This window comes from Erinaceus europaeus, chromosome 9 (genome assembly GCF_950295315.1).
Source record: "Erinaceus europaeus chromosome 9, mEriEur2.1, whole genome shotgun sequence".
Lineage (NCBI taxonomy): Eukaryota > Metazoa > Chordata > Mammalia > Eulipotyphla > Erinaceidae > Erinaceus > Erinaceus europaeus.
In genome coordinates, this window is record NC_080170.1 from 75028032 (window position 1) to 75053933 (window position 25902).

Here is a 25902-nt window from a genome sequence, read left to right on the forward strand (position 1 = left end):
TGTACACATAATCTCAGAAGGGCTTAGCTGACAAATTATATTCATTGCAAACATTCACAACTTCCATTCAGAGAGGATCGATGTTGGACACAAGAGAAATACCAAAGACCAGATCTTCACAGCTGCTCACTTCTCCACAAGGGCTTCAACAATTCAAAATAGAAGATCATATATACTGGTTTGAGGGCATGGATGCTTTCTTTTTTTTTTCTTTTAACATTCTAGGCAACAAAAAATAAATAGAACTATTAGAAAAGAACTATTCCAGCAAGAAACATGTGATATAGATTATAGATTCACAAATTAACATTACTTTATGTTATTTGAGTACTATTATTCAGATTACAACCCTTCTGTCTTACTTTTAAAATAAAAAGTAGTATCTCCCATGTGGGGCCAGGTTTGAACCTAGTCTGCACTCATGTCAAGGCATATACCCTACCTGGTGAGCTGTCTCACCCCCTAGATTTCAAAAAGTTATTTCCTTGATTGTCTCTCTTATTTTTCCTATTATATTTTTTGTTCATCATCTTTCTTTCTTTTCTTTAATATTTTTATGTATTTATTATTGGACAGAGACAGAAACTGAGAGGGGTGGGAGAGACAGAGAGATACCTGCAGTACTGCTTCACCACTCCTAAAGCTTTCCCCCTGTAGGTAGGGACTAGGAGTTGGAATGTGGGTCCTTGAGCACTGTAATGTGAGCACTTAACCAGGTGTGCCACTACCTGCCCCTTGCCCCCCCTTTCTTTTTTCTTTTTTGCCTCCAAGGTTATCTCTGGGGCTGGTGCCTGCACTACAAATCCACTGCTCTTGGAGGCCAGTTTTTCCATTTTATTGGAGAGAGGAGGGAGAAGTAGAGAGGAGGAGAGAAAGACAGACACTTGCAGATCTGCTTCACTGTTTGTGAAGTGACCCCCCAGCAGGTGAAAAGCAGGGGGCTCCAATCCAGATCCTTGAGCTGGTCCTTGTGCTTCATACTATGTGTATTTAACCCGGTGCACTACTGCCCTGTCCCCTATTTACCATTTTATATCTCAGTTCCCAGGAAGTCTTTCTGGAAAGAGTTACCTCTTAGAACCTTTCTCCTCCATTTAGCTCTGCCTTGAGACCTGGTGGGAGGAAAGGAAAGATTTGCCTGCCCAAGGGCTGGCTAGGAAGGACTTCATAGAACTATGTTCACATCCAGAAGGCCCCTCTATGACACATCTAGGTGTAGGACCTTGAATAATCTGGGAATTGTAATTGTAATCACTGGCACTTTTAATTCCAAGGTGTCTAAAAGGCCTATAAATTAAGCTTCTATTTTTACAATGGAGAAACTAGAAGGCCAGATAAATTAAATGATGTGTCTAAAATCATGGTCATTGTTAAGGACTTGGTAGTGGCTACCTTCTTTGATCTTTTTCTTTTCTTTCTTCCTTCCTTTATTCTCTTCCTTCCTTCCCACCAGACTTATCCTAGGGGCATCATGCCTGCATGATTCTCTCCTTCTAGTCATCTCTCTCTCTCTCTCTCTCTCTCTCTCTAAAGACAGATGATAAGAGTCTGGGAGAAGGGGAGGAGAGAGAGAAAAGAAGAGTATGGAGGAGAAGAAGAGAAAAGACACTGAAGTACCACTCCATTTCTCATGAAGACTTCCCCCCACCTCCACCTCATGCATTCCCAAGTGATGGCAGGGGCTAGAACCGGGGTCCTGTGTGTGGTGAAATGTACGACTATGGAGTGAGCCATCTTCTGGTCTTGATCACCTGATTTTTTTCTTTTGATTAGAAATAAAAGCATGTGGAGCAGCAGGAAGAGCAGCCAGATTCTGGCTGGGCCCTGGCCACCTCCCTCAAATAAAGTCTGGCTGGAAGTGGGCTTACTCACCTAATAATCAGGGTAGGGTAAGCGGCTCTGGTTTGTGTAGGGATTCTGTGGCTGGCTGGTGGTGTTTGCCCTGATTTTAGGAAAGAGGCTCCCTTCAGCTCCTGGATTGGAGAAGCCTGTTGTCTGCTGCAGCCTCAGATTCTGAAAGTCGTTCTCAATCAAGTTCTGTTCTTCAATATTATTCTTTTTACTCTTTGTTCTGTAAGAAGAGTAACAAAAATTAGGATCTGACAATGATAGGTGCTCAAAGCAAAAATTTAAGACTTAGAAGTAATTTCAAATTTACATATGGGATACCCCTCAAATTACACAACTCCTTTATATCCATCAGGCAGACTTCCCAATTGTTAATGTGTTGGAACCATTTAAGAGCAAGCTGCAGACCTATAATGGTGCATTACATGTAGGTATCCTTCACTCAGTATAGAGTCCCTGAGTTTAAGGGCACACTTCTCATAAACTCTGAGAAATCATAAAAATCAGAACATTAGTACTGACCCACTATTCTCATCTGATGCTTTTGTATCATTGAGATGTTGCTACAATTTTTGTATTCTTTTTTCTTCTTTATTTTATAAGAGAGGATAGAGCACTGCTTCATTATTTAGGCAGTGACAGAAGTTAAACTCAAGATCTCACATGTACAAGTCTTTCACTCTACCTGCTGTGCCACCTTCCCAGTCACAACACTTGTTTGTTTGTGTGTTTGTCTGTTTACAAGAACACTGTTCAGCTCTGGCTTATGGTGATGACAGGAACTAAACCTGAGACCTCTGGTGCCTCAGGCATGAAAGTCAATTGCATAAATCGCTATCCTCCTCTGAATATACACAATACTTGTATTCTTTTTTTTATTTTATTTCTTTATTAATGAAAAAGACAGGAGGAGAGAGAAAGAACCAGACATAACTCTGGTACATGTGCTACTAGGGATTGAACTTGGGACCTCATGTTTGAGAGTCCAGTGCTTCATCTACTGCGCCACCTCCCAGACCACTACAATGCTTGTATTCTTAAGGGTACTTTTTGATTTATTTATGGAAACAATAACAGAAGCCAATGAGTAGAGATATGTGATATATGTTCTCAGAAAAAGTTTCCCCATCCATGCGGTGGTAGAGCATGTCTGTGGCAATGAGAGCATTTACTACACAAAGGAAGAACTATATGGGAATCTCCCCCACTGAACCTACAACTACACTAACTGAGGAGGTAACCTTTTTATCTCTATTGCTTGGAGATGGTCTTTGTATATTCCTCTCCTGAGCACACACACTTTTCTCCCTATAAATATGCATGATGTTCACCAGAAAAACCTTTAAATATGCATAGCTATTATATTTCTGCAACTAGACTTAATATAAAATCAGACAACCCCCTCCCACTTCTGTTTTGGAGCTTACTTGCTGGCAATACTGTCTTAGACAACTTTTTCAACATGAGTTGCTTTCAAGCCAACAAACTGCTTTTTGTTTTGAAACAATAGTTATTTCTGTCATTTCTTTGACTATAGAAACTAAAGTCTATTTATTCTTTCCAATTATGATGCAAAAATATCTGTTTTGCCAAAGCATAACATGTGAGCTAAATGTTAATTAAAAAAAATTACTTATTTTCCCTTTTGTTGCCCTTGTTGTTTTTTATTGTTGTATTGTTGTTATACTTGTTATTGATGTCATCATTGTTAGATAGGACAGGGAGAAATGGAGAGTAGAGGGGAAGAAAGAGAGGAAGAGAGAAAGTTAGACACCTGCAGACCTGCTTTACTGCCTGTGAAGTCACTCCCCTGAAGGTGGGGAGCCAAGGGCTCAAACCGGGATCCTTACACCAGTCCTTGTGCTTTGCGCCATGTGCGCTTAACCTGTTGTGCTACCACCCAACTCCCACTAAATGTTAATTTAAAAAAATAGCTTGGCTTAATCTGGGAAGTGACCCAATGGATCAAATATGGGACATACAAACATGAGTTCCTAATTTGATCCCCATCTTCATATGTGAGAGATGCTCTCCTCTAGTTCTTTCTCCCTCCATATCAAAACCTCAGGCATTAGAGATTTATTGCATAACCTTTATTCTATCTCCCCTGCCCTGTTTATGCTGCTGTTTTAGCAATCCACCGCTTTAACCACTTGGCCACCTCATCTCTATGCTGTTTTTAAAAGAGAAAAAAAAAATGGAAGAAGAAAATTGAACAACTTGGAATGTTCATTGTCTAATGTTCAATGGAACAAGTCAGTGGGTTTTGCAAGTAAACTTTTATTTGGCTCCTTTATACATTTCTCTATGTTTTAGATTTTCTTCAATGACTATATATAGTTGATATGACTAGAAGAAAACTAAAGTTAGGAATATAAAATATGGGTCAGGCAGTGGTACACCTAGTAAAGCACACATGTTATAATGTGCAAGGACCTGAGTTCAAGCCCCTGACTGGAAGCTTCATGAGTGGAGAAGCAATGCTGCAGGTGTCTGTCTGCCTCTTTACCTTTCTGTCTCCCCCTCCCCTCTCAATTTTTCTTGTCTCTATCCATTAATAAATAAATACAAAGATTTAAAAAGGAGAGAGAATAAAAATACAAGAAAAACATTCCATTTCAAATAGTAAAAAATTATAAATAATAAAAAAATAATAAAAAGACTACCAGTATTAGAGTTGTCTACCTTGATTGGTTTTTCTTGCCCAGGAAAGGCCTAGTGGAGCATGTTGCAGGTGTGTTTGTTAACTTGAGTGCAATGGTGGTAACAGTGTGCCCCAGGAAAGGGGTGCTCCTAACTCCTTACCTCAGTACAATCAATGCAATTGCCATGCCGATAATGATGATGGCAGCAATGCTCCCCACGATGATAAGGATCATCTGGAATGCTGAAATAGAAAAAAGAAGAGTAGAAAGGGCATCCTTAGAGTGGCCTCTACTCTTTACTATACAAGTGAGTACGTCCCAGAGGCTCCTGACTATGAGGACTATCATGTCTCCTTTGATTTTTTTTTTTTTTTGAAAAATTTTAATTTTTGTTTATTTAATTTTATTTTTTAACCAGAGCACTGGGGGATTGAATGTGGGACTTTGGAGTCTCAGGCATGAAAGTCTCTTTGCATAACCATTACCCCTGCTCTATGTGGACAATCAGATTCTGGTCTCTAAACATTTCCTTTGAACCCTTCTCCCCAGCTGTGTTCTCAGAACTCAGAAGAGACAACTCTTTCAGATAAAACGGTTTTCTGTTGGTAGGGCCTTTTTGGGCTTAGGAACTGGGGGTGGGAACTCAACTGAAGTCCACAACTCCTCCGGAAATCTCCTCTCTTTGCCTACTCATCGCATCTGACCTTTTCTGACCTGAGAAACTCAAGGAACTAGGTAGGTTGGAGTAATTTTTGTCAGTAATAGAGGAATGAGCTAATAGTTTTTGTGGAATCTTCAAAAATTCTTTTGTTGTTGTTATTGTCATCACTGGGGCTTCACTATTCCAGCCATTGTTTTCAGATAAAAAGACAATGATAAGAGACAGAAAGAAACACACCAACACCAAAGCTTCCCTCAGTGCAGTGGAAGTTGTTCTTGAATCTGGATCTAGCACATGACTAAGTGAGCTATGCAGCTGGCTCTAGCGAGGAAGAATGTATTACGATCTATTCTCTTCCTCTAGACCTCCTCTGTCGAGTACTACCTAACATATAAGTAAAATTCTTGTGCACTTAACTGGGTGTGCCACTGCCTGCCCCTCAACAGAGAACATTTCTAATCACTAGCTTTGTGACTGGTTGGATGGTCAACAGTAATATTTCCGTCTTCTTGGATTGTTGGTCCTTATGTCATCATGTACAATTAATTAGCTTACTAATTAATTTTAGCCAGAACACATCTCATTTCTGGCTTATGATGGTGCTGGGGATTGAACCTGGGATACTAGAGCCTTAGAAACTTTTGCATAGACCCTTAGATAGTCTTTTTCATAACTACTGTGCTATCTCCCCAGTTCATCATGTAAAATTTAAAGTATAAAGTAAATATTGCAATAAATAAATAAAGTTAATATTGTGGGTGTGGAGCACAAGAGAGAACAAAGCAACTGAATTTGTGTGTGTGGAATTGGGGGCATGTGCATATGTGATTTCACCATTCTGGGCTATGTTTTTCATTCAGACAGGGAAAGAGACAGATGAAGAGGCACCACAGAAACTTCCTCCACTGACACAGTACATCCCATGTGGTGCTGGGGCTCAAGCAGAGTCACATGCATAATACTGTAGGCACTCTACCCAGTATATCTCTTTGGGTTGCAACTGAATTTTTAAAATATTTGTTAATTGAAATCTTTGATCACAAAGAGTGAAAAAACAGGTACTGCTGAGCTCTGGTGTTTTGTGCATTAGGGACTGAAACAAGGGCTTTAGGTATGCAAGTTCTGCTCTACCTCTGAGCCCTGGCCCTAGCAAATGAATTTGTAAGGACACATCCCCAAACCAACAAATAGCTTAGACAAACAAATAAAACAAACAAAAAAACAGGGTCTGGGATATAGCTCAGTAAAACAAGGTCTGGGAGATAGCTGGGTAAAGCACATACCTTACCAAGTAAAAGGTCCTGGGTTTGTTCTCTGGCACTACACAGGAGCACTATGGACATCACCAAAGTAACTGTATGGGAAGTGTAGTATTATCTTGGAGTCTCTCTCTCTCTCCCTCTCTCTCTCCTCTCTCTCTCTCTTCTCTCTCTCTCTCTCTCTCTCTCTCTCTCTCTCTCTATGAGAGGCAGGGAAACAGCTTGGTGGTATAATTCAAGCACAAACTCATTCCCTGGCACCTCAGGGAATGAGTTTTTAAAAGATCAAGGTATTTAAATGTTAAGTTTTAGTTCTGCTCATATATAACCATAATATACTGGTCATTGGTCCTTCCTGCTAGCAGAAAATGCACAATCCAAGTTATTGTAGGAAACAAATGTAATGTTAGGATGCCCTTCTCTACTCTGGAGCAGAGCCAGAAGGGCCAGCCTATTTCTTGGGCTGAGTTCTGTTGTTCCCTATAACAGAAGTGCCCATGACCTAAGGGTGGAGGTGAGGTAGCATGGCCCAGAAGACAAACTACAGATAGAATGTCTCCTTCCTTATGAAGGGACTCAGAGATTTTGGGGATGAGTGGGTTGAATAGGATTCAGTGTGGTGTTTGCAGGTTTCTAGGACACGTAATAATACAGCAAAACTATGAAACTCACAGTCTTGACAGTTGACTCCGCTGTAGCCAGTCGCACACCTGAAACACAGCAAGTCAAGGGAAACCATAGTAATGGGCCTTTAGGTCATCCTGTCAATGTTCCTGCCCAAACTCCAGTTCATCCCTCCTGCCTCCCTTCATTCTCTCTTCTCTTATCCCTCCCTTTTCTCAGTTCTTCCTTATAGTCCCATTTTTCCAGGTTAGCATCTTTAATAAAGGTTGGGGGTGTGGTGTGGGGTGTATATCATCCCATGTGATCTCACTGGCTATCACAATTCAGCTGAATCCTAGAGGCACAGAACACAGTGGGACCCCAATGGGGAACTAGTATTTCTTGACAGAGAATGTTCAAAATATTAGTTACGATGCCTACAACTATTGATTTGTACCAGTGTAACAACTTTCTGGTTCTAAACCTATACATGTGTTGCAAACTTTATCCTTTTCCTGAACTCTATTATGGTAATATTTAAAAAAGGGAGTGATTTCTCTTACTTTTGGCAGTCCCCTCGGCCATCTCTTTCATAACCCGCCAGGCACATGCATTCAGCTGTGTTACTCTTGATTATACATTGCTTATGATATTTTGAGGAGCAGCCAGAAGAACATACAGCAGGAACAGTAGCTTCAAAACACAGTGAAAATGACTAGGTCACTTTCAGACACCTTTTCAACCAAAGTGACATGTCACAGAACACATTTTTTTTTTTGCCCCCAGGGATATCTTTGGGCTTCAGTACCTATACAATTCTATTGCTCCTAGCACCCATTTTTTTTTCCTTTGCAGCACTGTTTCATAACTGGTGAAGCTTCCCCTCACCCTTGGCCCCATGCAAATAGGGACCTAGGGCTTGAATCTAGGTCCTCCTGCATGGTAACATGTGCTTGCTACCAGGTGTACCACTTCCTGGACCCAGACATAGTTTTTGTTTTTTTTTTCTCACACTACAGTTTCTAGGTAAAATGAAGTATCCACTAACTTGGCAGATGACAGGCCCCTATGAAGCTGCACATGAACTGTCCTTCCATCTCTTGGCGAGGCTGCTATGTCTACAGTCAAAACACATATGGCTCAGATTCTGAAATATACTTTTGGCTAACATTTTTATTTTGTAAATGTGAAAGGGGAGAAGCACAAGAATTATGAAGGACATTTAGAAGGAGTTGGAACACTTACCAACACAGAAAGGGACTTGTGGATTAGGTCTCTCCAGGCCATCTTGGCACTGACATTGTAAGCCATTGTTGCAGTTATCTTTATTCTTAACACAACCATAATAGTCACATAGACTTTGTGCTGAGAAGTAAAAATAATTAAAATATGTTTAGCAAGATATGAATAGATAATTTCAGAAAACATCTCTCTCCATTGTTATTACAACTTTTTAATACATTTAGGATTTTTAAAAAATGGAAGCCTGATAGCCTGACATTGAATTTCTCAATCCTCTCTTCTATAGTGCTTTTCTTATATTGTCCACTTCAGATTAATACAATCCAATGCAGTGCAATTATGTTCAAGTTCAGGATCCCTTTTGCACCAAACTTTGTGCTAGGTTTAATATGAAGCACAGTAGCTAACTTTTGGGCCACATTTTGATAGAGTTATACTTTTGAAGCCATAGAAAATCACTTCAAGGGGCCAGGTGGTGGCTCACCTGGTTAAGTGTACACATTTCAGTGTGCAAGGACCCAGATTCAAGCCCTTGTTCCCTACCTTCAGGGGCAAAACTTCATGAATGGTGAAGTAGGGCTATAGGTATCTCTTTGCCTCTTTTCCTCTCTTTATCTCCCCTTCTCTCTCAGTTTCTTTCTGTCCCTATCCAATAATAAATACATAAATATTTTTTAAAAAGAAAATAACTCAATAAATGCATTACCTAGAACTAATACACATGAACTTTCAAAAGAAAAAACAGAACTATGGAGGTTATCTTTGGGAGGTGGAAGGGTAGAAGATAGAACTTTGGTAGTGGGTGTGTTTTCTGTGTGTGTGTGTGTGTGTTTGTATATATATGTGTGTGTGCTTACAAATAAAAATGGAAAAAATAGGAGAAAGAGAGAAAGAAAAAAGAAACTCATAACCTAGACAGTAAGTACCATGAGGACTCTGAGACTCAACTAATAGGAGTATGGATGGAAGAAATGAGAATGAGCTAAATCTTAGAAGGCAGGGCAGATTTGAATAGGCAAAGAAGGGACAAAGTCTACCTATGTAGTGTAAATAAAGCACGAAAAGGAGCAAAACAGTTCTTGTCAAGGAGCAGCAGAGTAACGTGGGCAGGAGAAAGGCAGCTGTCATGTTATAGATGAAAATTTTAAAACTTTAAATCTGTCATTTATTAGTTGTGAGTTCTCTGATGAAACATTTGATATTTGCTGGATCCAAGTTTCCTCCTTCTATAAAATGGGACCAGCAAATCTTGTTTCCAGTGATTGCTTTGTGGATTAAATGAGATCATGAAAATGTAAGTGTCCATTAGATGCAGTTCAATAAATAACATTTATTTTGTTCATTTGTAGGTATCAGTAGAGTTCAAATGCTAAAGCCATTGACTTCTTTTTTAAGAATTATATATTTAATAAAAGGTTAGAGAGGCTAGAACCATGCTCTGATACATAGTGTTGGGCACCAAACCTGGGGCCTCATGTATGCAAGCCCTGTGCTCATCCACTGAGATTTCTCCCTGGCTCCTAATGACACTGAGTTTTGTAGTAGAAGCCCAAAAACACATTAGTAAATTTTGAGACATGGCATAAGAGAATAATTTTAAAGGATGTTGATGTAAAATCAGACTGACAGGGTGGGCAAGATAGTATAATGTTTATGCAAAGAGACTCTCATGCCTGAGGCTCCAAGGTCTCAAGTTCAATCCTCCACACCACTATGTGCCAGAACTGAGTAGTGGTCTGGTAAAATAAGCAAACAAAACAACAATAATAAAATAATTTTACATATTTAATATGTAAACAACACTTATAAGTCTATAATATATGATTATATACCCAAAGAAAAAGAGCAAAGATAATAAAAATACAATTCATACATAAAAATAATAGTCAATACATAAATTTAAAAGTTAAAAAAATAAGACTGGAAGATGTACAACTGATTTCCTTCATTACAAAGTCTAGAGAAAGAGATTTTATGATTTTTTACACAAAAGAGAGAATTCATCTTTGCAGAAGTCAGAGTGCATGAATGTCGTTAAAGTTCGGGGCTCTAGTAGGCTGGGCTAGCTTCGCGGTGGTAGACAGAAACGACCAGAGACACACGGCTGGGCAGAGAAGCTATCTTTCTTTATTCACGAACAACAATTTATAAAATAACTCAAACCAATCACCACACAGATGTGTTCTGCATCCTTCTCTTCCGGCGGCTGTGCCAAGAACTCCTGAACTCTGTAGGGGTTCCAGGGGCAGGGAGAAGGGTGCCTGCGAAACTATCAGTGGCCATACCACAATCTCCCAGAGGCGGGGGGTGAGACCAAAACCAATGTGAAGCATACAACAATTCCCCCTTTTCTTTTTAACTAAATGACCATAGTATCAGGGGTGTGGGGTAAACAGAAACCTATATCGTACAGGCATTTTTTTCTTAAAAAAAAGAAACTGGCACAAACATGGAGGAACATGTAAGTGAGTAACAAGAACCAGTGTGCTGCCAAGGGAAGGCCTGAGGGAGACCTTTTTTTGCCTCTGGGTGTTACTTGCCTCGACGGGCATTTTTTAGCATGGGGACGGGGAACGGCCTAGAGTCCCAAGGCAGCCTCCCCTTCATTATGTACCCTTGCCCCCCCCAAATAGGGAACGTTCCTTTACGCACCAATCCTTCCCTTGACATCACACTGGCTTTTACTACTCCCCTACTTGTCCCTTCCTGTTTTGTTATATCATTTAAGTTTATGCCCAAAAGGTTCCTGCTCACCCCTACACTACTATTCTTCTGTCATAGATAGTCTTTTACAGACATTGAACCATCTTATGCCATGACTAGATAGAGAGATAGAAAAAGATGTAGAGATATTGTGAGGAGATGGTTGAGCAGGCAGCGCTTAACCTATGAGATGAGTCCCTCCAGGTAAGTCTCCCTCTCTAAAGAGGGATTGAGCACAAGGGGGATACATAAATCTCACAAGGTTGGTGGCCATTTAAGCCTTACCTCCTCCACAGGAACATCCTACATCTTCCCATCTGAGCACGGCATTCCCTAAAAACATTTAAGCCTGCTCCATTACATATTTCCTTACTGTGTCCATATAGATATAAAGTAAAAGGAGGAGATGATGTTGAGGAATTATCCAGATGCAGTCTATATCCCCAGGTTTTACCACTTCCTGCGATATTCTCGCAGGAAGAATTTTTCTACCAATCCTGTCCCGACACATCACCCCTGGTTGTTGCCCAATAAAAGCCCTCCCACTCCCCCCCCTCTTTCTCTCTCTCTCTCTCTCTCTCTCTCTCTCTCGGCGCCCGCCCTCTCGCTCTCTCGCACTTTCTCTCTCTCTCCCAGGTGATGAGGTATCGGGGATGGCCATTTTCGGCTGACTCCACGTGGCCTGAGCCACCCCCTCCTGATCCAATAATAAAGATTTGTGTACCCCATTTGCTCCAGATCTCCTCTCTCTCTTCTCCACAGCGCAGCCCGACACATGAAAATGTGTTTTTCTCTAAAAGTCCAAAGGTGTCACTTCCATTTGCTGTGAAGCTTATTCTTGTGGCCCTGTCCAGTTGGTAATTTGTTAATTGTTAAGTATAAGAATACACATATGGTCTCAGAGCGGTGAAAGCTTGGAAAGAGTTGTCAAAAGGGGGCAATTCTTAGAGCTGAGACCAAATGGTTTTAAATATGCCAGGGTTTAAAACCAAGGTAATTACTGAGGAGAGTCCAAGAGAGTTTCACCCCAGCTTAATCTTGAAGACTGCACTGGTTATTTTCAGTGAGTGACCACTCTGTCAGTCCTATGCTGATAGAGAGTCTTAATTTTCTCAGATGTAAAAAAAAGTTTTTGTAAAAAAAAATCTTATGTAGCTATAATAGAGTTTGTGTTTACAGTCAAAAATATTTATATACCTTTCCCATGTTTGGGAGCTACTCTCTTCTCTGATCCAACTTTCTGGTCCTTTTTCCAGCTATGACATCATCTCCTCAGACAATAACTTGATCCACCTGCATATCAGATTTCAGGCTCAGGGAAAAAAAAAAAAGACTAGGCCCTTTGGAATATAATTAAAATATAACTACTAGCTATCTATAAAACGGAGACCACCCCCCAACTCTTCATCTACACTATTCCAGCCTTTGGGTTCATGATTAGTCAACAACTTGTTTGGCTTTGTATGTTAACTCTCTTCTCAGCCACCAGGTTCCATGATGCCAACCAGACTTCCCTGGACAGACAACCCCACTAATGTGTCCTGGAGCTCCGATTCCCCAGAACCCTGCCCCACTAGGGAAAGAGAGAGGCAGGCTGGAAGTATGGATCAACCAATCAATGCCCATGTTCAGTGGGGAAGCAATTACAGAGGCCAGACCTTCCACCTTCTGCACTCCACGATGGGTTAACTCCCAGAGGGTTAAAGAATAGGAAAGCTATCAAGGGAGGGGATGGGATATGGAGTTCTGGTGGTGGGAACTGTGTGTAGTTGTACTCCTCTTATGCTATGGTTTTGTCAGTGTTTCCCTTTTATAAAAAGAAAGAAAGAAAGAAAGAAAGAAAGAAAGAAAGAAAGAAAGAAAGAAAGAAAGAAGGGAGGAAGGAAGGAAGAGAGAAAGAAAGAACAGAAAGGAAGAAAAAAGAAAGGAAAAAAAGAAAGAAAGGAAGTAAGGAAGAAAGAAAAGAAAGAAAGAAAGAAAGAAAGAAAAAGAAAGAAAGAAAGAAAGAAAGAAAGAAAGAAAGAGAGAAAGAAAGGAAGAAAAAGGAAGGAAGTTTGTGACAAGGTCGCAACTTGCTTTGTTGACAATTAAATCTCCCAGGACATGGAACTTTCCTGACTACATGGATTGCTACTCTGACCCCATAGAGAATTCTGACCCCATAGAGAAATTGATTGCCAAATGAAAGTTATGGGTAGCTTGAAACAAAAGCATCAAGGTAGTATTCAGAGAGATGAACATAACTTTGAGAGAGTAAAGAATGAAAGATATGGTATCATTATAGGAGATGCTAGAAAATGAAACTCGCTCAAGAAGAAGTTCTGCAAAGATAAGGCTAACTGCACAGCTGCAAATAATCCCCATGAGCAATACAAAAAGAAAAAGAATAGGAGAGAAAGTCAAGAAATTTAAGAAACTGACAAGGTTTGTATAGACAACTCTCAGCTGAGATATATAAACAAAATATGGATACAGGATTCCATAACCGAAGATGAATATTAAGTATTCATCTTTGACAAAGAAAGTGTTAAATCTAAATGAACTCAGGTATGCCACAAAAGCTAAAATAATAACAACAATGAAAAAATGGGCATAACATGGATGTGAGGGATGTGTGCATGTCTGTGTTATAATGCACTCATGGAAAGACCAGACCTGGCTGATGTAATGCTAATGATGAGAAGAGAATAGCTTCAGTTTCTTGTGCTGAGGCAGAATAATTACATATAAAGAAGTTAAATGGACTTTATTAAGAGAAACACAGTCATGGATGGGGTATAGTAAAGAGGAACATCTGTCTTTTTTTAATGTATATTTTATCTTATCTTATTTTATTTTATTTAATTTATTAAAAGGAAACACTGATAAAACCATAGGGTAAGAGTGGTACAACTCCACACAATTCCCACCACCAGAACACTGTATTCCATCCCCTCCCCTGATAGCTTTCCTATTCTTTAACCCTCTGGGAGTTAAATGACCCAAGGTCATTGTGGGATGCAGAAGGTGGAAGGTCTGGCTTTATGGTAGGATTGTATCCCAAAGATTTTACAATCTAGGTCCTGAAGAAATTATGAGAATTTTTGGTAAAACTTTTAAGAGAAAAGTTGCTGAAAAAATGATAACCAGAGAATATTTGTCTATATTTTCAAAGAAAATAGATCTTGTAGTATAGACCAGAGAAGTTATGATTACTTTAAAAAATTCAATCTGAATTTATTAGAGAGGAAAGGAGGGGCATCAAATGAAGTGAGGAACCCACTGCTCTATGGTGGAGAGAGATGGCACTTTGGTAGTAGGAAACTGTGGTAACATGTGCTTTGAGATGTGAAATTATACCCCCTGAGACAACTAGAGTTTTGTAATCCAACATTTCCTCAACTCAACAAAGAATACTGTTTAGATTAAAATATAGAAAATGGAAAAAAGTCTCAGAGGAAGCCAAAAGAAGAACGGCGGAGGGAGAAAGGAGATTAGAATAATGAGAATGCAAGTTCAGAGAGAAGGTGACTTTAAGGAGGAAAAGATACCATGGCTACAGAAAAATTCAGTAGATTTTTGCCTCAACCAATAACTTTGAATTTGGCCATCCGAAGAGTGAACTAGTTGTATAAAGTCTCCACTGGGACCGGTACTAACAGGTCATTTCTGAAATGAGGAAACTTTTGCTAACTGTTGTAATAAATTGTCTGTGGTAATAATGTAAAATTATTCATGCCTTCCTGTATCTCTGTCCTTTGCTAGGCTCCTACCATCTTCTTGAGGTTGTGAGTTACTTTGGCCATTAGGTTTGCTGCCAGTATGATGTAAGCAGACTTAATAAACACCTGTGCACTGAAACTTTCTTGCTGCTCTTGAAGCCCTTTATGACTAGTCTGCTAGAGAGAGACCCTGGAGAGCTGAAACATACCATCCAGCTGAACAGAGAAGCAATTGCATATTTTCTAAAAAGCCATATTTTCTACCTTCTATACCCAATAAAGAATTTTGGTCCAGTGAAAAGGTAGATAGCATAATGTCTATGCAAACAGACTCTCATGCCTGAGGCTCCAAAATCCCAAGTTCAGTACCCTGCACCACCATAAGGCCAGGAGATTTGTATGGGTTCAATATCTAATTCTTAATTTTTACACATTCAGTAAAGTCTATAGAAAGGTAGGGAGTTCTTTAGCAAAATTAATTTTATTAAAGAATAAAATTATCTAATACTTACAATCATAGTTGGCAATGTTTGAGTTGGCCATTGAATTTTTAATTATGTTATACACAGTTGTCTCATTTTGTGTTGTAGTTTCTGCAAAAATATTTACTACTGATACTTTAAGATTACTGGCACCAGTACGAATGCCATATCTTGCTTCTGAAAGTGAGCTACAAATGAAACAAATATATCATTTGCTGTTTTGAACTGAAGACTCAACAAGCAGGTCTTACAACCACCCAGACTCCCAAATCTCCTAGGTCTAGTCCTGATATGTCCTTTCTCCACCTTAGTAATCCAAATATGTCTAAACAATTAGGTGATTTTACTCACATGTAGAATCTAGATAGCTGAGATCCATTAACTTACAAAAAAAAGCAAGCAAAGCAAAACAAAAACAACAAAAAACTAAAAGGGAAGGGTTGGGGCACAGAACTTTGGTGGTAGCGGTAATCTTATAATTTTGTAAAACACTATAAATCACAAATATAAAATGGCTTGTAAAAAATTAAATAATGAAAACAACAAAAACAAATTTAAGTCTAGGTTTATAATAAGATGACAATCTATGAACCTGGAAATCTCCATGTGAAGTGGAAACCTATGATAAAACAATAACCCTGTTGGACTAAGAAAAATGGTGGGCACTCATTTCTAGGATCTAAGAGCCTGGAGTGAACCAGAGGTAGAGCAAGTAACACTTGAAATAATAAGCTCCCCTTTATATGGAAAACCAGAAGTAGAAGCCTTGCTGAGCCGATATATCTTAGACTTGTACTTTGAGATAGACATGCACAGTGAGAACAGTAATCAATCATACAGACCCTGGATCAAACCCAGAAAAGCCAGGGAGTCAGCAGGCAGCTGCTAAATATGTGTATGAGCGAGTAGGACCATAGAGCAGCGGGTTAAGCGCAGGTGGCACGAACCACAAAACTGGTGTAAAGATCCTGGTTCGAGCCCCCGGCTCCCCACCTGCAGGGGAAGTCACTTCACAGGTGGTAAAGCAGGTCTGCAGGAGTCTGTCTTTCTCTCCCCCTCTCTGTCTTCCCCTCCTCTCTCCATTTCTCTCTGTCCTATTCAACAACAATGACATCAATAACAACAATAATAACTACAACAACAGTAAAACAACAAGGGCAACAAAGGGGGGGGGAAGCAAAACTAAATGTGTGTATGATTGGATCTGGGACCACGTGATTTATAAGAGAACTGAAAAGGAAGGGCTTTTTCTGTGCATATTGATTCATATACTAAATGTCTGCTCTTACTGCATGGTGAACTCATTACTGGCAGTAATACAGCAGGTGGCTGTATGATGATTGGGGTGCTCTTGTCTCCTTACTCTGCCCACCCCATATGAGGGAAGAGATGGTTACAAGTTAGTCATTCTCTTCCTAACCCTCTGGAATACATACTCCAGGGGTTGATCACAGTGGGGTTTTATCAGGGGATCAAACAAAACTGACCATAGGTGCAAGTGACTAAGTAGTCAGTCACAGACAGAAGCTTGCTATCCCCAGGCACATCCAAGCCAGGATCAGTGTGATGTCAGAGATTGGTCTTCTTTAGTGGTAAGACTGGCCACTTCTTTGGAATTTGTGACCATAGATGGAAGGACTTAATGTTGCATGGGGATTTAAGAAAAGACTGGAGGGGTTGGGCAGTACCACACCCAATAGAGTGTACATGTTACAGTGGTCAAGAACCTAGGTTCAAGCTTCCAGCCCCCACCTGCAGGTGTCTCTCTTTCTCTCCCTTTTCATGTTTCCCTTCTCTCTCAATTTCTTTTTGTCTCCATCCAAAATAAGTAAATAAATGAAAAAAATTTTAAAGACTAAAAATTAAGCAAATACACTTTTGCCTCCACAATATCCCCATCAGCCCAGAGCAAACTTACCTTACTTTAGTTATTACAGTCTGACCATAATCAGTATTCTTAAATGTATTTGCAAACTGTGGAGGAGAAAAGTAGATTTAATAACACCCAGAAATATCAGGGCAAAACTTTAAGAAAAACTGCTTCTAGGATTTAATATTAGGTACATTTTAAAATTCTATAAATGTATAGTTTTCCAAAGTAGATTATTTATTGTTGACATTGACTCTAATACATTTTTTGTAATTTTCACTCTAAAGTGTTATAGAATTTGATTTCAAAGTTATCAAAAAATATGGAAACATAAAAAAAAAACTCAGTAAAATCAATGAGCTTACTTACTTCCCCCTACTCCTTCCTTCCTCCCTCCTTTCCTTTCTTTTTTCCTTCCTTCCTTCCTTCCTTCCTTCCTTCCTCCCTTCCTTCCTTCCTTTCTCTTTTTTTGTGGTATCAGGGTCTTATGAATGAATGATTCCACTGTTCCTTTTTCTTTTTTAAAGTATTTTATTTATTTTATGTTTGAGAGAGATGTAGAAAGAGAAAGACACAGAGAAACACCAGAGCACTGCTCAGCTCTGGCTTATGGTGGTGTGGGGCATTGAATCTGGGACTTCGGAGTCTCAGGCATGACAGTCTTTTTGCATAACCACTATGCTATCTATCCCCACTCTCCACTGTTCCTTTTTACTTAAAATATAGAAAGGCACACCAGAGCACTGCTACCGTCTGTAGAGGTTCCCCAGTGCTGTGATACTCACATGTGTTTGAACCTGGAGCCATGTGCATGGTAGTTAATGCATGCTCTCTACTGGGTAAGCTATTTCTCAGTCCCTCCATCCCTTTTTTTTTATTATTCCTATGTGTGTTTCCTGTACTCATAGCTTAGAAGAAGTTAAGTGCCACAGAAAATAGCATTTAATGTGGAAGAAGGGGGAAAAAAAAGGCAAAACCTCTCTTCCAGTTGCAGAGGAGCAAAGAGGTCTTTATCAAGGAAGGGACCTTAAAAGCATTCAGGAAACAGTGCTGAAACAAAGAGTGGAAGAAGGAACAAACAGTATCTACTAATTAATGTTCAGAAGAGTATGGCCCAGAAAGGGATCTAGATTAGGAAGAATAGCTGAATCAAATGTCTGCATTTATCAGCTTTTACATACTTTAACTTCTTTGAATATTTTCTCATTAAAGAAACTGAGGTAGTTGTAATTCCCAAAACAAAAATCTATAATATCTATAAAGTAAGATGGACTACATGGTGTTTGGCTTTGTGAACTGGAAGACTCTACCACAGGTAGATCTTAGCAGGTTTGAACTGTTTTCTGAGTAGGTAGAGACAATTCTACCATGTGGTGCTGTTCTTTCTGAATCCACTCCCAGCACTATATACTGAATGTGTTAAGGTCCAGTTTTTTTTTTTCTATAAAGTAGCCACATGGGGGCATCATTAATGTCAACAGAGAAGCTCCATGGGTGGTGGGACAGTACCTTAGTGTCTTTCTTTTATCTGCATCTCTCCTTTTAACAATAGAAGAATGAGAAAACTGACCTAGGGAAGGCCGCTAAGAAGTGTTACCACACATGGACAAAGATCCAGCACCACATAAAAATAAATAAACTTTTAAAAAATACTTGGCAAACATTGCCTTCTGCAAGCACTTCCACGTCTACCCATTTTATATGGGTACACTAATTCACAATAATCAAAAGTTGCACACCCCATGTTTATTGCAGCATTATTACAGGGGCCAAGGCATGAAAGCAGCCTAAGTGTTTCTCAGTGGGTGAAAAGATAAAGAAAATAGGATCAATATACATAGTGATGTATGATTCAACCATAAAAAGAATGAAATCTTGTCATTTGAGATAACATGAGTAGAGCTTGAGACCAGTATGGATAGAGGCCAGTATGCTGAGTGAAGTTGGACAGAGAATAAATACTATATGTTTTTACTTACATGAAGAGTTTTTTTTTTTTTTTTTAATGAGCTCATAAACGCAGAGATCAAGTTAGGGGTTACCAGAAGCAGAGATGGGAGTAGATGAAATGAGTGAAAAGTTACAAAGTTCTAGTTTTAAAATGAGTTAGTCATGGGGTGTAATAAATAGTATGGTGACTATAATTAGAATTATATTGTAGATTTGAAAGTTGAAGAGAATGGAACTTAAAAATTCATATTATGGGGCCACAGAAGAATAGCTCATCTGGATAGTGTATCTGCTCTGTCATGTACATGACCCTATCACACCCTGTCTTTCTCTCCCACTGGTCTGGTCTGCTCTTTCTGTCTGAGTAAAGCTGACTCAGAGTGGTGAAATCTTGGTAACAATAACAACAACAAGAAAAAATAACAAGAGAAAAGAAATTGTAACTGTGGTGATGGATAGTAACTAGAACTACGATGGTTCTAGATGAAATGAAGACAGTGAAATGTCCATTTCACAAGGTTTAGAAGCACTGTATGTAAAATCCAGTTACTAACCAAATAAGTAAATAAATAACAAAAAAGGGTTAACACCTATTGATAAATCTAAAACCTGAGAACAAGAGAAAATTGAGCATTCAGGAGTAATGGAATCTGGGAAGAAGGTTAAGATTCCATTCTTCACTCTGCTCCTCAGTATTCACCCAGACAAGCATAATTATAAACAGCATAATTATAATCACTGCTGACCAGCGGCCATTGAGGAATACATAGCACAGTGATGCCTTAATAGACTTAATGGTTTTTCTGAATCTTTGGTTTGGTCAGAATGTTCACACAAAATGGTTCCTTCTCAGTTGTAGTCTTTTCCAAAAACAGACAATGTCTCAGTCCTAAATCTGAATAGCATAATCATTACTAAAGTGATTTGCATGATGATTTTTCAAATTAAATATCATTGCTCTAATAGCAATGAAATTCTGGTCTGTCAGAAAAACTGAGAAATTTTACACATGTACCAACAACTGTATTTACTGTAAACCATTATCCCCAGTAAAAATAGTAGAAAAAGAAAATCAGACAGAGAATGAAGAAAATGATGACAAATTTAAATAAAAAAGTAAATTCTGGTGCATATATAAGTCAACTTGTTAGATAAGAATAGACAGGATGAAGACTGTGATGACAGTTGTATTGATTCAAAAATACCAAAATATTATGATACTACACCAAATAGTTAATTATAGCTGGTTAGAGTCATACTACTAGTATATACAATTTATTTTAAAACATCATTATATTTATCTGTTTACTTAAGAATATTCTAATGGTTTATATAATTGTGAACATGAAGTGCCTGACACAGACATTTACAGGCCTTCTCCCATGTCAGGAGAAAGTCCTCTAGATTCCTAGGGGTGGGCAGAGCAACTGAGAAGCCTTGGCATCAGAGAGCTCAGGGAAGGTACTGCTTGCCAGCTAGTAATAGTACATTACACTATTTGATCAAATAGTATATCTGAACTAGTGTGTAACATCTGACTACCATCCCTACATTCTTTGAGTTGGTATAAGAATGAAAAGAACAGAGGGGAGGATTGAAAAAAAAAACTTACAAAGTTAGTAATGGTAAAATGTAAATTTTGGTAGTCCTCAGAAGTTTTATCATTCCAGTTTTTTACTTCTGGTGTTTGAACTGATCCAGGGAATAGTTTTCCTGAAATTCAAGCAGAATATTTTTGTATTAATTGATGCAAAGAAAGGTCATTTACAGTTTGTTTAAGGCACAGGTATTTTGAAAATTCTCAACTTGGCATGATGATATTATAAAAAGTTAGGAAATAGTAAAAATATTACTCCAAATTCCACCCAACCTAATACAACCTTTTCATTTTATATTTCTCCCAGTTCTTATTTCAATGTATAGTTTATATTGTTATAATTCCAAGTTTATATAATGAGTGTTTTTATTTATTATTAGATAATAAGCATTTTCCCAATCATTTTTCAGAGGGGCCTGATGGTGTTGCACCTGGTTGAATGTGCATATTACCAAATCATTATCCAGTCCTCACAGCTATTATTTTGAAAGACTATTTAATAGTCTATAACATATATACTCCCCTCACTGGTGTAGTCAGATTTTATTATTGGACTTAGTAGTTTTAATTATTTAAAAGGGCGAAAAGGTTAAAGAGAACAACCTTTTTTTTTTTTTGCAAGGGGGATTCTCTCTCTCTCTCTCTCTCTCTCTCTCTCTCTCTCTTCCAGGGCACTGGGGCTTGGTGCCAACACTACAAATCCACTGCTCCCAGCAGTCATCTTTTCCATTTTATTAGATAGAACAGAGAGAAATTGAGAAGGAAGGGGGGAGACAGGGAGAGAGATAAGACACTTGCAGACCTGTTTCACCCCTTGTGAAATGCCGCAAACCCTGCCCCCCCAGTGGAAAACTGGGGGCTCAAACCCCAATCATTCCACAGGTCCTTGCACTTAGTACTGTGTGCCCATAACCAGATGCGCCACCTACTGACCCCCACAGTGAAGATCTTTATACACAAAACTTTCTATATTTGGGGCCATTTACTTAGAGCAAATTCCCAGAGATGAAATATTCAGTGCTAAAAATATGAATACCTTTCAGCTTTTGAAATATCTTTAACTCCTATGACAAACAGAATACATCTTCTTACTAAATATTGGTTTGATGTGGCAAGGAGGAATATTTCTCACTCATGAGGTAGAAATTTATTATTCAGATAACACCCTTAGATCTATCTACTCAGCATTCAGATGATCTGATTAAAAGAAAGTTGACTCTCAAAGATGAGTTCCCAAGTTTGAACCCTGGCATCACATGTGCCAGAGTATATGGTTCTCTCTCTCTCTCATTAATGAAAAAAAGAAGGACTAGGAGATACCACAATGATTATGAAAAAAGACATTACTGCCTGAGACTTTGATACCACAGGTTCAAACCCCAGCATCATCATAAGCCAAAAATAAATAAATAAATAAAATTAAAAAGTGGGTTATGCTGAAGGTTTGCCCATCTGCTCTGAAGATACCACTTCTAGAGTTGAGATACAATTAGGTCTCTGAAAATGGTATTTGCCGGGGTCAGGCGGTGGCGCAGTGGGTTAAGCGCATGTGGCGCTAAGCGCAAGGACCAGCGTTAGGATCCCAGTTCGAGCCTCCGGATCCCCACCTGCAGGGGAGTCGCTTCACAAGCGGTGAAGCAGGTCTGCAGGTGTCTATCTTTCTCTCCCCCTCTCTGTCTTCCCCTCCTCTCTCCATTTCTCTCTGTTCTATCCAACAACGAACAGCATCAACAATAGCAATAATAAAAACCACAACGAGGCTACAACAACAAGGGCAACAAAAGGGGGGAAAATGGCCTCCAGGAGCGGTGGATTCATGGTGCAGGCACCGAGCCCAGCAATAACCCTGGAGGGAAATAAATAAATAAATAAATAAATAAATAAGAAAGAAAATGGTATTTGCACAAACAAATCTTATGACAGAGAACTGAATCAAGCCCTGAAACTGACCTCTAGGCCTATTTGATTGTGTGGTCTTAGGTTTATCATTCTTTGGGTGGCCACAAGTAACACACTACTTATTTTTCAAAGATTTATGTATTATTTATTTATATATTTTTAAATTTTTAATTTTTATTTATTTATTTGTTGGATAGAGACAGAAATTGAGAGGGAAGGGGTGATAGAGATGGAGACAGAGAGACACCTGCAGCTATGCTTTACCACTTGTGAAGCTTTCCCCCTGTAGGTGGGGACCGGGGGCTCGAACCTGGGTTCTTACGCACTGTAACATGTGCGCTCAACCAGGTGTGCCACCACCTGGCCCCTGTATTATTTATTTTATAAGACAGAAACTAGAGCACCACTCTGGCACATACAACATAAGGGAGCCAACTCAGGGAGCCAACATGCAAGTCCTGCGTTCTTTCTACTGTGCCATTCCCCAACCTGTACCACCAATGCTATATTTTTGTAGTCTCTATACTTTTTCAGAAGCTTCAATATCTAATTCAGCTCAGACAATATTACCTAGAACCACATAAAGTGAAGGGACACACTCCCAAACCAACACAAGCTCACAAATACAACTTGCTTCATTTCTTCTTCTATTAGGCTCCCTCAAGACAAAGGGCTCTTTTCTCTCCTTGACTGATCTTTGTTACTTCCAAATATTACTCCACTTCTAGTATACTAAAACTGTTTTTTTTTTGCTTGTTTTGTTTTGGTGCCAGGGATCTAATCCAGTGGTATAAACATTCAAAATATCTGGAGGCTTTTTTTCTTTTACTGGAGTATAATTTTTTATATTTTATTCATTATAGGTGTCTGCATATCACTTAAATCCTCTTCTACCATCTTGTGTTTGTTCTCCAATACCCTCTCTACTACTCCTCTTCCTCCTAGCTAGAGTCTCCATATTTTTTATTTTTATTTATAAAATGGAAATATTGACAAGACTATAGGACGCTCTTTTTGATATTATTTTGAATTTTCCATTTCCTCTTAGCTGTAAGATGCAGCTCTGGATGGTTTATCCTTCATAACTTACCTCTATCGCACATGCTATTTTTGTTATAATAATACCCTTCTACACACAGGCAAAAGGATTCATTTTTTAGACGAACACATGAAGAACCACCTACACAGGATTTGGTTTCACAAGGATCTGTGGGAAATGATAGAGAAATGAGAAAGATTTTAAAAATCTCTTTCATAGAGTGAAAACAAATAACATCCAGAAACATCTTTTTTTTTAAGTCTTTATGACTCCCTCCTGGATACTTTCTGTTCCTTAGGAGGGCATACTATCAGACAACCTAGAAACACATACAGGTTGTCTTCTGTCTCTAGAGTTGATTACTGTCAATAGCAAAGCTCAGGGGTTGGAGGGCAAGTGTCTATTCAGAGACAAGGCACTGCCTTCCAATTCCAAGGGCTGGGGATATTTCAATTTCCAGAAAGCTCCAGAACTGTGAGGTCTATTCTTCTAACACTAGTTAGGACTCTCCAAAACTTGGGACTTAGCAAAAGCATAATGTGTTTGAGAAAGGTGTGAATAGCTGTCTAGTATGGAAATTGAGAGAGGAGGGGGAGATAGAGAGGGATAAAGAAAGACACCAGCAGATCAGCTTCAACACTTGTGAAGTGTCCCTGTTGCAGGTGGGGATCTGGGGCTTGAACCTGGTTCCTTGTGGATAGTTCTATGTGTGCTTAACTGGGTACCCTTAATGGGAGGCACAGGAAAAAAGATAAAAAACAAACTATTTCTGATTGGCGTATAAAGTAGACATATCCTTGAAATGAAAGGGGTAATTATGGAGAAAATGTAGATTTAATTAGATAAAGTTCTCAATAGAAGGGACCAGGGGGCACTCCATTCTCTGACTTTGAGTAGACAACTTCAATTATGATAAGAATGATACTGCAATGGTTTTCGCAAAATTGGTGACATTCTTGACTAGTAAGGGTATAGCACTGTTGCAGCTCCAAGATTCAATAAGGCCTGAAGGGGGAAGTCTGAGTGGTTCATTGGTGATCATGGCTGGCCACTTTATGCCCTGTTTATTTATTTATTTTTATTTTGGTTTTTTATTTTCCTGTTTATTTCCTGTTAAATGAAATGATTCAGAGCTCAGATTCCACAAATTGAATCAATTTCCAATCAATCACTATTACTTTGCCGTACCCTTCAGTAACATTTGAGATGGAGTCAGGGTAAAACCAACTCCTTCCTTAGGTAGACCAGGAGCTAGAGAGTGTATTTATTTGAACCTGGTCTTCTTAGAGAAGTTGAAATGATTTCTGAAAATCCTTGATGGAAAGGACAGTTAGAGAACCAGTTCTCACAATGTCCAAATTCATAAAAACAGTCTATAGTGGGCAAATCACTAGGGCAAGAATGGGTGGGACAGTGAGGGATACAGAACTGTGAACAAACTTTTAGGGTCCCAGCAGTTACTAGTAGTCTTTGCAACTTGGGATTGTCTTTTCTTTTTTTCCTTTATTGGGGAATTAATGTTTTAGAGTCAGCAGTAAATACAATAGTTTGTACATGCATAACATTTCTCAGTTTTCCACACAACTATACAACCCCCATTAGGTCCTTTGCCTGTCATCCTTTTCCAGGACCTGTATTCTCCTTCCTCCCACACACCTGCAATATTTTGGTGCAATATTTTGCTTTGTTTTCTTATTTTTCAACTCCTTAAATTATTAATGATTTAATAATGATCAGAAAGATTGTAGGATAGGAGGGGTACAATTCCATACAATTCTGACCACCAGAGTGCCATATCCCATCCCCTCCACTGGTTAAGGAGATGGGACATGGCAGTCTGGTGGTCTAAAGAATAAAGCAACTTGGGATTTTTAATGCCAGGAATTTCAAGGATTTAGGTTTAAGGAAACCCACTTCCATTCCTCAGCAGAACACACTTAACTATAGTCCTTCACAATGCTATGACTCCCCAGTAAGCAATCTTAAGGAATTGTTCTTACCAGTGTTGTCAGGAGGAATTTGAGTCGTGCTGGAGGGCCCTGGAGGGTTGGTGCCGGGGGGCCTTGGAGGGTCGGTGCCAGGGGGCGCTGGAGGGTCGGTGCCGGGGGGCGCTGGAGGGTCCGTGCCGGGGGGCGCTGGAGGGTCGGTGCCGGGGGGCCTTGGAGGGTCGGTGCCCGGGGGCGCTGGAGGGTCGGTGCCGGGGGGCGCTGGAGGGTCGGTGCCGGGGGGCCTTGGAGGGTCAGTGCCCGGGGGCGCTGGAGGGTCGGTGCCGGGGGGCGCTGGAGGGTCGGTGCCCGGGGGCGCTGGAGGGTCGGTGCCGGGGGGCGCTGGAGGGTCGGTGCCGGGGGGCGCTGGAGGGTCGGTGCCCGGGGGCGCTGGAGGGTCGGTGCCGGGGGGCGCTGG

General features: G+C 39.6%; 1 protein-coding gene across 1 annotated transcript; it reads right to left on the reverse strand.

The window, feature by feature from the left end:
* MUC13 (mucin 13, cell surface associated) lies at nt 1-25584 on the reverse strand. The gene is made up of 11 exons (XM_060196995.1): nt 25500-25584; nt 23551-23667; nt 20577-20677; nt 17063-17118; nt 15175-15332; nt 8262-8381; nt 7580-7709; nt 7086-7123; nt 4654-4735; nt 1873-2071; nt 1-221 (listed from the first exon to the last, which is right to left on the reverse strand). Exons 2-10 carry the CDS (start codon nt 23561-23563, stop codon nt 1873-1875), a joined length of 897 nt encoding a protein of 298 aa, XP_060052978.1. The 5' UTR covers nt 23564-23667; nt 25500-25584; the 3' UTR covers nt 1-221.
* Nucleotides 25585-25902: the final 318 nt, after the last annotated feature.